Here is a 12,664-nt window from a genome sequence, read left to right as displayed (position 1 = left end):
CGTCTTTAGAACAAGGAAATGATTCTTTTTACACGTTATTGCCTATTTATATTATTGATCCTTAAACAATTACGAGCTCGAAGACAAAAGTTTTAAATTTCATTTTCAATTTGTTTAGCAATTACTAGCTTGTGAGGTTTAGAAAAGGGAGAGGTTATATTTTTTTATTCTTAAATTTTAAGTATTGATTTTTGTCGATCTAAGATGTATAATTTAGTATGTTATACTTATTAATTAATTATTAATTATCAATAAATTATAATTGTTAGATTGATAAAAATCAATTGTTAAAATTTAATAGTAAGAGGTAATAAAAAAACATTGGAAAAAAATATTAGTTATAACCAACTTCCAATATTTATCATTTTTATTATATCATTATAATTTGGAAAAATATATTTCTTATTTTAAAGGACATAAATTTGTGCAATTTTAAGAAAAAGGGAAAGTGTGTGTCATTTTAAAAGATGTAAAGTTGTGTCATTTTAAGAGAGAGAAAGAGATAGATAAATAAGGAGAGAGTTGACTACTATGTTTGGGTATTTTTTTATTTTCTCTCTCCTTCGCAATACTTCCATTTTCTTTCTTTTTTTAATTTTGTGAAGGAGAGAGAAGATAAAAAAATCATTACAATAAGATAGTTTTAATTAAAATGAAACAAATTTGTATTTTTTAAAATGAAAAATATTTTTTTCTTATTATTTTAATAAAACATTAGAATGTTTGAGGACAAAGACTGGGTCATTAGGTTGTTAAGCAGGTTCAGAAGAAGTTCGTGGCAGAGGATCTCTATTAATGGACTAAACTTCTCTAATTGTAGTGAGTGGATCTGACACCATGTCTCAACTCAAAATCTTAAGACATTGGATTTATGGATCCTCCCATTTGTACAAGCTTCACTTAGTCAATTACCAACCAATGTGAGACTTTATCACACTTAAAAATCTCAACAATCTCCCCCTCAAGTGTGAAATTCAACATTGGTATGTCCCCCAACCCGCCTTTAGCCAATCACCAGGCTAACATGAGCCCAACTTGGACGACACTATGTCACAACACAAAATCTCAAGGTATTGAATTTATGGGTCTTCTCACTTCCTTCTCTTCCTGAATGCTCCAGGCCCAAGTACTCAATCCAACTCTAGCCCAACACTCGATTAGCTCAAGTTAAACCCAACTCTAATACTACTGTTAGGCGAATTTAGGAGAAGCCTGTGACAAAGGACTATCACCAACGAATTAAGTTACTCCAAGTATAATAATTGGCCCGACATTATATTTTAACTCAAAAACTTAAGATATTGAATTTATGGATCTTTCACTTATACAAATTTCACTTAATTTATTCCAAACTAATGTGAGATTTTATTACTTTTAAAAATCTCAACATACGTATCAGTCTAAGTGAGAAATTCCCACCACTTTTCTATTAAACATGAACATGAGTACATCGTCTAGTCCACCTATAAGCATGCCCTACAACTACCATCCAGTGTATTCGTGCACCATTCACTTTCAATTGTGATTCAAGTAAACGTTGGAGGATTAAGTTTTCCCCCTTTTTTTCTTCTATTTTAATTTGTAGACAAAGTTAAATGAAGAGTGCTAATCATGATGAATGTATCCAGCTTATTGCCAAAGGTAGATTATAATTTTGTATCCTCCCCGCCCCGTCAATTTCTTTGATATTTTTTAAAAGAGGTTTTTATATATACTTTAATGCTTATCATTAGATTCTTACGTCAACAAAGTAATACAATTTGTTATGATTAAACTAATACCAAAAAACTAGCGAGTAACATGTCAAGCGATCGCTCTCAATCAACGTTAATTCATAAAAAACCGTGTACAGCTGTATAATTTTATGGGATTGTATCTTCTCAAGCGGGACACTTTTCCGCGGCTGATACAATTAAATGGGTCTCACTAATTTAAAAGAAAAAATAAAATAAAATGAAATATTGGCACACAAATCCACCTCTCACTGGCAGGAGAACATGAATTTTGAGGTAACAGAAGACTTATTATGCACTAATTTTATATATGGGATTCTATTTTCTAATTTTGTTAGAGACAAATATATATAGGTATATGATGTGGTGGAATTTATTATCTATTAAAAAAAAGATAACATAATTTTTTATGTGAAAAATATGAGATAAGAATAATTTTCTTTCATATATATATATGAGGTAGGATTCTTTGACATTGGTGTCAAATTTCAATTTTAACATCTCATCTCAAAACCGTTAGATAAAAAAAAATCAATGGTGTTACATGCTTGCAATTAGAGTCATTGATTTTTTTTGATCTAACGGTTCTGAGATGAGGTGTCAAAGGATCCTACCTCTCTCTCTCTCTCTATATATATATATATATATATATATATATATGGGATTTATATTTCTGCAGCTGTTGTACGTGCACCAATAAAATACTTACCATATATATACGTGAAAATATTAAATGCGGAGAATCATAACCATACAAAAGATGAAAGTATTAAATATGAGGAATCATAATCATACACCTTCCGTTGCTATACGTAAAGCGGCTGCAGAAATGATTTCACACCCACACACACATTTGAAATTTGAAATTTGACACCTCATCTTGATCTAATGACTCTCAGATGAAGTGTCAAATTTTAAATTTGACACTGGTGTTAAATGATCCTACCTATATATATATATATATATATATATATATACACGAAGGTTATATTTATAAATTTTTTGTTTACAAATTACACTATGTATTCTCGGGAGTATACAGTGTAATTTACAAAAATTTGTAAAAAAAGTTTTTAAACAGATCTTTTCCATATATATTTTTTGTTTACAAATTACACTATGTATTCTCGAGAGTATACAGTGTAATTTACAAAAATTTGTAAAAAGAGTTTTTAAACATATCTTTTCCATATATATATATATATATATATATATATATATATATATATATATATAATTTTCGCAATTTAACTCGAGTGTGATTTACTCTATATTTTAAGGAAACCATTTTTTTTTTGGTAAGCGGAAACCGTATATTTTAAACTATAGTAAAATTATGTACTAAAAAAAAATCTTTCATTGATAAAAATTAAAAATCAAAATTTATAATAATTTAATTTTGATATATTGTCAGTGTAAAAAACTTTACCTAATATTTAGCTATGTAATATAACATTATTTAATGAGCTTAATTATGCAATATGTCAATAAATATAAGTATACTTCTTTTACATTAAATGCATCAAAATTAAATTCATTTCAAAGCTATTAGAATTAGTCTAGTGAGGGATTTAAATATTATATATGAGGTTATATGTTTGAATCGCAGTACCACTATTGCACACAAAAAATTAAACTCATTTTATAAGGATTTATTTTGAAAGAGCTATAATATTAATAAAAACTAATTTAATTAAATATATAAAAAGATAACCTAGTTACAATTTGTCTAATAATTTTAATATGAACAATTTAAGATATTAAATTTATATTATAATCCTTAATTTAGGAGTATTAAGACTCCATTTTTTTATTCAAAATATTATGAATTTAATATTTATCAAAATCGAAAAAGGGAAAATATTTGGTAAAAACTGCAAATGAGTTACAATTATTAATAATGAGCACACGTGGTTGCCATTTGACCACAATATTTTTAATGCTTGCTTAAGCAGTCTAAAGAGCTTATACATGGAACCGAACGACCTTTCCAATTACATAAGAAATTCAGTCCATAAAATAATTCATTTAAAGATATTACAGGGTAGCTATTCAAAGGGTGATTCAGGGGAATTACAATAACAATTATTTACCAAAAAAAAATATAAAAATTCTGCATATCAGGGAGAACTTATTTACTATTTCATTCAGCAATCGAATCCAATCCAATCCACTGCGAAAAATGATTAACTCAAGGAATGTGACGTGAAATTTTATGTATTTTTAGCATCGAGCTCAAGTTGACCTGGATTTAGAAAGGCAAACAAATCCGACGGATCGATATCGTATGATGACAAATAGGCAATTAAAAGATTACAAAGTCAAATCCACCAAAAGAAAACCCGCGACCTCATGATCATGATAGGTGAACACAAAACAAAACACGTGGGCCGTTCTTGTCTGAATTTTCCCCCTCCCCAATCCAACGGACTGTAACTCTGATGGGGAATAGAATGGAATAGAGTATATCATTTAATTGGTTCTTAAAAGATTAGTATGGCATTACATTATATTAAGTTTTTTTTTTTATTTAATTTTTTGTTCAATTAGATCTTTAAACATATACATATATCATTTACAAACTTGAATTTTATTTTTGATAGCCACAAACTTGAATTTAAATCTTTGATATACTGATTTAATAATGAAATCCTTTGGAAAATTAAAATGATAATACACTAATATCTGAAAAATCAATTTAGAGGTTTATTCTAAAGAAAAATTACCTGAGCTACATTTTTTATTTTTTTTTCTTCATATATTATTATTTAAATAATAAAAAATTATAAAATTGTACTTTTATTTTTTTGATAAATAAAAAGTTTAAAAAGAGAAAAGATATTTATAAATAATAATTAACAATAAAAGATCACGGCTGGAGTCAAACCTAAAATCTTTATATAAAGATCCAACTGATCAAATCGACAATAATTGACAAATTTACGTTATTATCGTTAATTATCTATTTCATAAAAACATGAAACGATCAAGGAGTTGTAATACTCAGTCTTTTCCTTTGCCTTGTAACGAAAGGAAAAATTTAACATAACTTTAAGAATATATAAATTAGGTATTATGAAATTCAAGCAACGATTTTCTTGTCACAATAGCCATTTGGGAAGCACGAATCATAAATAACTCAAAAGCGACCGCATTTACGGATAGAGATTGAATTGAGGAACAGGTGTGCTGCATGTATGTAGTTATTAACCATAGGTAGCGACAAGCCGATTAGTGAGTTGAATTCTTAAAATAAAAAAAAATAAAGTCGATTAGTGAGTTGAATTCTTAAAAGTAAAATAAAAAATAAAGTGTAAATTAACAGTATATATATATATATATATATGGGTTTGCTTTTTCTAAAGTTACTTTAGATAACTTTATCTAATGTTTATCGAAATGACGTCGTTTTGGAGCGAAAATCATAGTATTTTTGTAATTTTAATTTATTTCAGGGTTATAATAATCTTTATCATTCTAATTTTTTAATTTTTCAACTCCAAAACGACGTCGTTTCAATGAACATTAGACAAAGTTGTCTAAAGTAACATTAGATACTTTTTCCCTATATATATATATATAATGTTTGCCATTATAATTTCTATCATTTTAGATGAAATAATGTTATTTTGGTATATAATTAATAATTTTTTATATTTTGTTTCCTTTATTTTCTTTCTCTTTCTAGATTTATGAAGAAAGACTATAAAAAATTAATAAATATGCACAAAAATAATGTTATTTTATCTAAAATAATACAAAATGCTATGGTTCATTTTTTTTAAAGTTATTTTAATAATTTATCTAATATTCACTAAAATAATATTATTTTGAACAAAAATTATTATGTATTTATAATTTTAATTTATTCTAAAATTATAATAGTCTTTATTATTTTAATTTTTTAATTCTAAAATAATATAATTTCTGTGAATATTAGAAGTAACTTTTCCCCCAAATAAATATATTGTTGGAAAAGGTTTTTAATCATGTTGCACTTGATTTGGCGTTGAACCAGTCAGGATCCAAAGAAGAAAGAGAGTGAGAAAAAGGAAAAGAGTAGTTTGTCACATCACACGTGTCATGTGTGTACCAATCCCAATCCAAAGAGCAACGAAAGGTCACAGGTACGCACCGCGTGTGCGAAAGGCAGAGGCAGAGAGAGCCTTCATCCTCTGCTTCCTCTGTGGTTTCATCATAATTCTTGCACTGGCACATACACATATTCCTCTGCTTCTCCGAATCAGGAAAATCTTAAATTCCCCAAATTATCGCACGCTATGCCATCTCGACAACTGTCCACGTCATCACCAGCTCACAACCACCGTCAAAGCCACCACGTTCTAACCCCTCTCCTCGCTTCCACCGCCTCCGCCTGCTCTATCTTCCTCCTCGTTCTTCTCTGCCTCCGCAAGCGCAAACAGAAACGCACCACACCATCTTCCGACTCCGATTCCAACCCTCCTCATCCTTTCTCCTACGCCCTCCTCCGCCGCGCCACCAACTCCTTCTCCACCTGCCTCGGACACGGCGGCTTCGGCCCCGTCTTCTCCGGCTCCCTCCCACCCGCCGGAAAACCCGTCGCCGTTAAGCTCATGGACTCCGCTTCCCTCCAGGGCGAGCGCGAGTTCCACAACGAACTCTTCTTCGCATCCAGGCTCCGCTCCGACCTAGTCGTTCCCGCCATAGGTTTCTCCTCTGACCCCAAACACCGTCGTTTCTTGCTCGTCTACGATCTCATGCACAACGGTAACCTCCACGACGCGCTTTTGCGCCGCAAGTGCCCCGAACTGACGCAGTGGAAGAACCGCTTCGCCATCGTCGTCGACATTGCACGAGGGATTCGTTATCTTCACTCGTGCGACCCCCCTGTCATTCACGGCGATATCAAGCCGAGTAATATTCTTCTGGACAGTTGTTTTTCGGCGAAAATTGGCGATTTTGGACTTGCCCGTTTGAAAACCGAATCTCAGTTTGAAGTGGAAAGTGAAAAGAAGAGAAAGGAGGAGTTGGAGAGTGATGGCACTGAGAGTGTGAATACTGGATTTGAGGAGCAATCATTTGAACATGTTGGTGAGATAGACGTTGCTGTGAAGACGAATGAGGTTGCAGCCTCAGGATCAGGTCTTGTGAATAATGGCAGAGTGAAGGATTATGTGATGGATTGGATTGGGAAGGAGGTGAGCAAGGAAACACCAAAGGGGGAGCGGGTAATAGGTGAATCTGCATCTAGCATGGGAACTGTGGAGAAAAAGAAGAGCAGGAAGAAATTGGAATGGTGGGAATCAATGGATGAGGAAAAGGGTGGTACTGGAGTTTTGAAGATGGAGAAGAGAAGGCCAGCAAGGGAATGGTGGAAGGATGAGTATTCTGACGAGATTGCCAAGAAGAAGAAGAAGAAGAAGAAACAGAAGCAGAGAAAGAGAAAGGGTGAAAACAGTGATGACAATGGCGATGATTGGTGGGAGAGAGATGATAGTAATAAAAACCGTAATAGGAGTGTAGATTCGTGGTTCAGTGGGGAGCTAAGGAGACCTCGCAGGAATAGCTATGATTCTGGTAGTGGTGAAATACACAAGAGTGGTGGTATGAGCAGTACTCCAAGTATGAGGGGAACGATTTTTTATGTTGCTCCTGAGTATAATGGGTATAGTGGAGATGTATCAGATAAGTGCGATGTTTATAGCTTTGGGGTCCTATTACTTGTTATCATTTCTGGGAGGCGTCCACTTCAGGTGACTGGTTCACCATTATCCGAGTTTAAGCGAGCAAATCTTGTGTCTTGGGCACGCCATTGTGGACGGAATGGGAAGCTCCTTGAACTGGTTGATCAGTCAATTCAGTCATTGGATAAAGAGGAGGCTCTTCTATGCATCAGGGTTGCTCTTCTTTGTTTGCTTAAGTCACCTGCTCGTCGTCCTTCCATGAAAGAGGTTGTGGGAATGCTTACTGGGGAGTTGGAGTCACCCCAATTGCCGGTTGAGTACACAAACACATCATCTCGCTTCCCATTCAAGCCTCAGAAAGAATGCCCGTCAGTTCCTGTTATCAACTAACCATTTTCGTCAACAGTGAAAAGCACTTTTCCTGGCACTGTTCTTAGTATTTTTTTACACTGGCACCGTGTTGCTACTATTTCTTTCACCTTTCCTGGTTTTGATACATTGTGGCCTAATTGATGGAGATTGATCTGTGTAAATTGACCCTTCCTCTTTCACACTGACTTTTAGGCATGCTTTGGAAATTATGGACCATGCTTTAGTGGATGGCCATCCTTGTAGTTCACATAACTTTTGGTTACCAAGTCACTCTTTAGGGGTCGTCTATTAATGTTTGTCTGTTTGCCAATTATGCAAATTTTGACTTGCTTTGCAGTTTGATACATCATTTTTTTTTTTGAAGCCTTATAAGTTTTGTAGCTGTCTATGGGAAATTGGAATGTTGATTTCGGTAGCACAAGCTGTGGTCTGATTACGTGCTCATTGTTGTAGTAGTTTAAATAAGACATAAATGTGTGCTTTCTATAGAGGCAAAGTGTGCCACTAATGGAAGTTCTTTAATCAATGGATGCCGCAGCAGCTTAAACCTTTTAATATGCTGTTTTGATTCCTTTTAGCCTTGAGTTTATAGTTATTAGGCTGGGCGTCCATAGAGATCATTTACTATGCTATGCTATACGAAAATGCGACTATACAGCCACTAAAAATGTTTTATTCGTTGCTAGAATTCTTGAGCATGATAGTCTCTTACTAGTGCACTGTGATTCTTATTACTACTTTAGGATGTTATATTACTTCGAAAGAAAAGAAAAGAAAAATTAAAGAAAACCATCTATGAATGGAGAATGGTGCAAAACCCAAGGACAGCTGATGATAAATATTCAAGTACACATGCAATCTGATAATAATCAACTTGCTTTTTCCGATAGAAACCTCCATAACTAAGATAATAAGAGGAAAGAGGATGAGTTTGGGATCGGATATACTTACTTGGTAATTCTCATTAATAATATAATTAACTATTCTATTTATCAGCAAGGATGTAATGGGTACTAATTTGTAATTGGCAATAGCATGGTTGTCAGTGAATCTGAAAATCCGTGTCCGGTTGGTTAAAATATACTGTTTGACATGAGAGATTTCCACAGCCCAATTTCTCCGAAGAAAAGAAATCATTTGCAACGGGGTTCTTATATAGTTTTTAAAATCGGACCCACCCGATCGAGTCGATTCAGGAATCGGTAAACTGGTCTAGTTGAAACAACGGATCAGCCATGCATCAGAATCGGTGCGACCCGGTTCGACCCGGCTGATTTTCATAAAAACCGGTAACCCGGTCGGTTAACCAGTGACTCGGCTCGGTCCCAAAAAAAATCCAAATTTTTGTTTTTTTTAAAAAAAAATCATAATAGCCATATTTGAATATTTTTTTACTTATTGACTTACATAAATTAATGTACCTACAACTAGGGGTGTAAATGGACTGGGCTGGGCCGGGCTTTGGCCTTCATGGCCCAAGCCTACGTAAAAAAAAATTCAGCCTATCTGGCCTATTAAAGGCTTTATTTGTAGGCCAAGCCCGGCCCATTTTTAAAAATAAGAAAGTCTGACATGGCCTACAGGCCTTGTAGGCCTCCACTGTATATATTAAGCAAAAAATAAAATAAAATTGTATAGAGCAAAAAAAGTTTCATTCATGCATGCACTACTACTTTTCATAAGAAAAAAATGACAAATAAGAAAGCGTCAACATAATACCCCAGCTCTAAAATGTATGTCATAGTGGAATAGAGTCAAAGAAATGAGAAAAATAAGAAAAATACAATTACTGGATGCTGAAATAAAGTCTACAAGAGAATATCATTCATCTAAAAATCTTTAAACCACCATCAAGACAAGGGAAAGAAGAGTATTATTGAAAGATCTTCATCAGTAACATCATAATCCAGCAAGGTACCCATTGCTCTATGGTATTAAGCTGCAACAACATGTAAAATTTGGAGACATTAGACAAGTTTTCATTTCATAAAATAAAATAGCACAAAAAGTAAGAGATATTGGTATTTGGTACTTTGTGTCTTTGCCACATAAAATAAATATTATTTTATTATTTTATTTTAATAAATTAAATAGGCCAGCCTACCAGGCTGTAGGTCGGGCTTGACAAACCTGGCCTATGGCCTATTTGTTACAATTTTTTTTTTTTATAAGCCTAAGCCTACTCTACTTTTCTGAAAGGTCGGACCTGGGCCAGACTCAATGTAGGCCGGGCCGTAGGCTGGGCTGGGCCAACCTGGTCCATTTACACCCCTACCTACAACACTAATATTATCTCAATTATGTACTATGCATAAAATTTTGAATTAATTTATAGTTAGAGATGTCGTTTTCTGAACCTAAAGCCCCGTATCACGATCATTATATTTTTGTTTGATTTTTTAATGATAATAATATGTGATTTATTATTTTTTGTATTAAAATATTTGAAATTGTTATCATTTTTTTTAGATATTTGAGTATGTTTATAATTTTTTAATATAAATTATAAAATTACATATAATTACGAGGTCATGCGGTTGAACCAGTGACTTAGTGACCTGGTACCTCGACCGAGTCAATAACCGGACCAGTTTTAATAATATTGATTCTTATAAGATATAGTCCACAGTAGCAGCAGAAGGATTGAGCTCACAAGATGTGCTATTTAAGCCCACGTGATGGAGATTGATGTTCTTGAGCACATAGACAGAGAACGGCCAACTATATTTACATTGCAAAGCCCACCAAACCCAGTTCTTTTGGATTTCCAAGTTCTTGCACCCTGATTCTAGAGATAATTTTTTTTTTTTATTTCTTAACTTATAAGAGTTTCTTTATAAAAAAAAATTGTTTAATATGATACATTTAATAAAAATAAAATTTCCTTTGTTTAATTTTCAATTCTAATACCACTTTTACAATTTGTGTATCAAATAAATGATAAGAAAAAATGTTTCTGTTTTTCCTGAAAAAAGAGTTTCTCATGTAACATTTATATAAAAGTTAGCGAGTTCTATAAATATTTTTCCTCTCTTGTCTTTATAACGAGACTCATTCACTTTTTTGTGAGTGTGATAAATAAACTTTTTTTGCAACAAAAATAAAAACATAAAATCCAAAATAATATACTTCGAGAGCGAAGAAACAAAGTTGTTTCTAGTCCTTGATGGCTGGCTCAAAGTATTAATATAAGTTCCATGCATTAACGAATTGCCAAAAGAGCATGAGATCAAAACACAGAGAGAATCTTTGGAATTAAAATGGATAATTATCACGCCGTTTCACTCAGGATTAATCTAATATTTATGCAAGTTTTTTATCCTACCCAGGTTACGAGGATACACTTAACTCATTCCAAAGAATAATTAGGGTCACGAAATTGAAAAAAAAAAAAACGTTGTTTATGTATTTTTCTTAAAAAAATTGTTCATGGGCAGTTCATTCTTTAGACTAAATCAATTATAATTTCCAATAAACTTTTGTTTCCACAATAAAAATTGAAAAATAAAATAAAATAAAATAAAATGTTATCATACACACCCAAGAGACCTATGAGATATAAATTACAATGTATCAATTATGCAATATGATAATAATCAACTTGCTTCTTAGTTAGGTAAATCTCCCTAACTAATATAATAAGAGGAAAGAGAATGACTCTGGGGTTAAATATGCTTCCTTGGTAATTCTTGTTGATAATATAATTTACTATTCTATCTCAGCATGGTTGTAATGGGTACTGATTTGTAACGGGATATACCGATATAGCATGGTACACGGTTAATTTGATAATCGGTCGCGTAAATTGAAATAACATGGGTCCCCCTATACAGATTTTTTTTTAAAAAAAAAATATATATATTTTTTGAAATATTTCATCCGTTCATCGCTTCGCGACTAGTTCGATTTGGGATAGATTCAGATTAAGGTTTTAAATCCTTCTCAAAAATAATATTAAAAAAGATCAAACACATATTATTTGTCATTTTTTATAGTCCAGTTTCTCTGAAGAAAAGCACAGAAGGTTTCTTATACTGTTATACATGACTGTCAAAAGATGTCATCCACAGTAAAAGCAGAAGGGTTAGATTCACAAAATGTATTAGTATCCCACCGTGTCTCAGGTCAATTTGAGTCCATTTTGGCTGTTACAAGCACTGGATGGATAGCCGCGTTCTCCAGCCTACATAGATAGAAAACCCACAAACCCAACTATATTCAACATGCAAAGCCCACCAAACCCAGATGAGGAGTGGGCCTAAGAGCAATATTTCAAGGAGCAAATAAACGTGGGCCTTTAGCAATCCCGAGTTATGGCTTATATTATCGAAGGGCTTCCTTCTTTCATTTCACTATATATCATACTTTTTCTTAGGTTTAAATTTTAAAAGCTTGTTACAACAATACTTGGCTTTTGCTACAATATTTACACTGATTTATCATATATAACTCAATACAGAAACGTGATGACTTAGAATTCAATTATGCAGTTAAATAGTATGAGTCTATTGATGACTAAACTGAGAAGTGTACCTGACATGACATATGAAAATCAATTCTTTATCAATCAGACTATAAAAGAACTAAAAAACAAAATGATATCAGAGATTGAATCAGGGAATGTCTGCAGAAAGCGGGAGGGACAATAACTATTTGCACATGAATATATATTCATGTCAAAATTCCAATATATTTCAAAATCTTATAAGAAAAACAATGAGGATTTTTCAATATTTCATCAGGGACGGTTGATATAGTATGTTTGGACGAGTGGTAATCACACCCAATCAATTATTTTCAGAATCACGTCGCAGGAAGAAGATACCATATATGCAGCTTCTGACTGAAAAGTGATTTTGGGTCAAGATCTTGTGATATCGCCCACCAAAACAC

General features: G+C 32.8%; 1 protein-coding gene across 1 annotated transcript; it reads left to right on the top strand.

Moving 5' to 3' along the window:
• Positions 1–5,896: 5,896 nt before the first annotated feature.
• Positions 5,897–8,233, top strand: LOC133316235 (receptor-like serine/threonine-protein kinase At4g25390). Its single transcript, XM_061517961.1, has one exon. The coding sequence runs from the start codon at positions 6,014–6,016 to the stop codon at positions 7,787–7,789; it is 1,776 nt and encodes a 591-aa protein (XP_061373945.1). The 5' UTR covers positions 5,897–6,013; the 3' UTR covers positions 7,790–8,233.
• Positions 8,234–12,664: the final 4,431 nt, after the last annotated feature.

This window comes from Gastrolobium bilobum, unplaced genomic scaffold (assembly GCF_033153095.1).
Source record: "Gastrolobium bilobum isolate Gb01-03AN ecotype WA unplaced genomic scaffold, APGP_CSIRO_Gbil_v1 utg7242, whole genome shotgun sequence".
Lineage (NCBI taxonomy): Eukaryota > Viridiplantae > Streptophyta > Magnoliopsida > Fabales > Fabaceae > Gastrolobium > Gastrolobium bilobum.
Note: the sequence above shows the minus strand (reverse complement) of the source record. Positions and strands in the feature narration are given on the sequence as shown.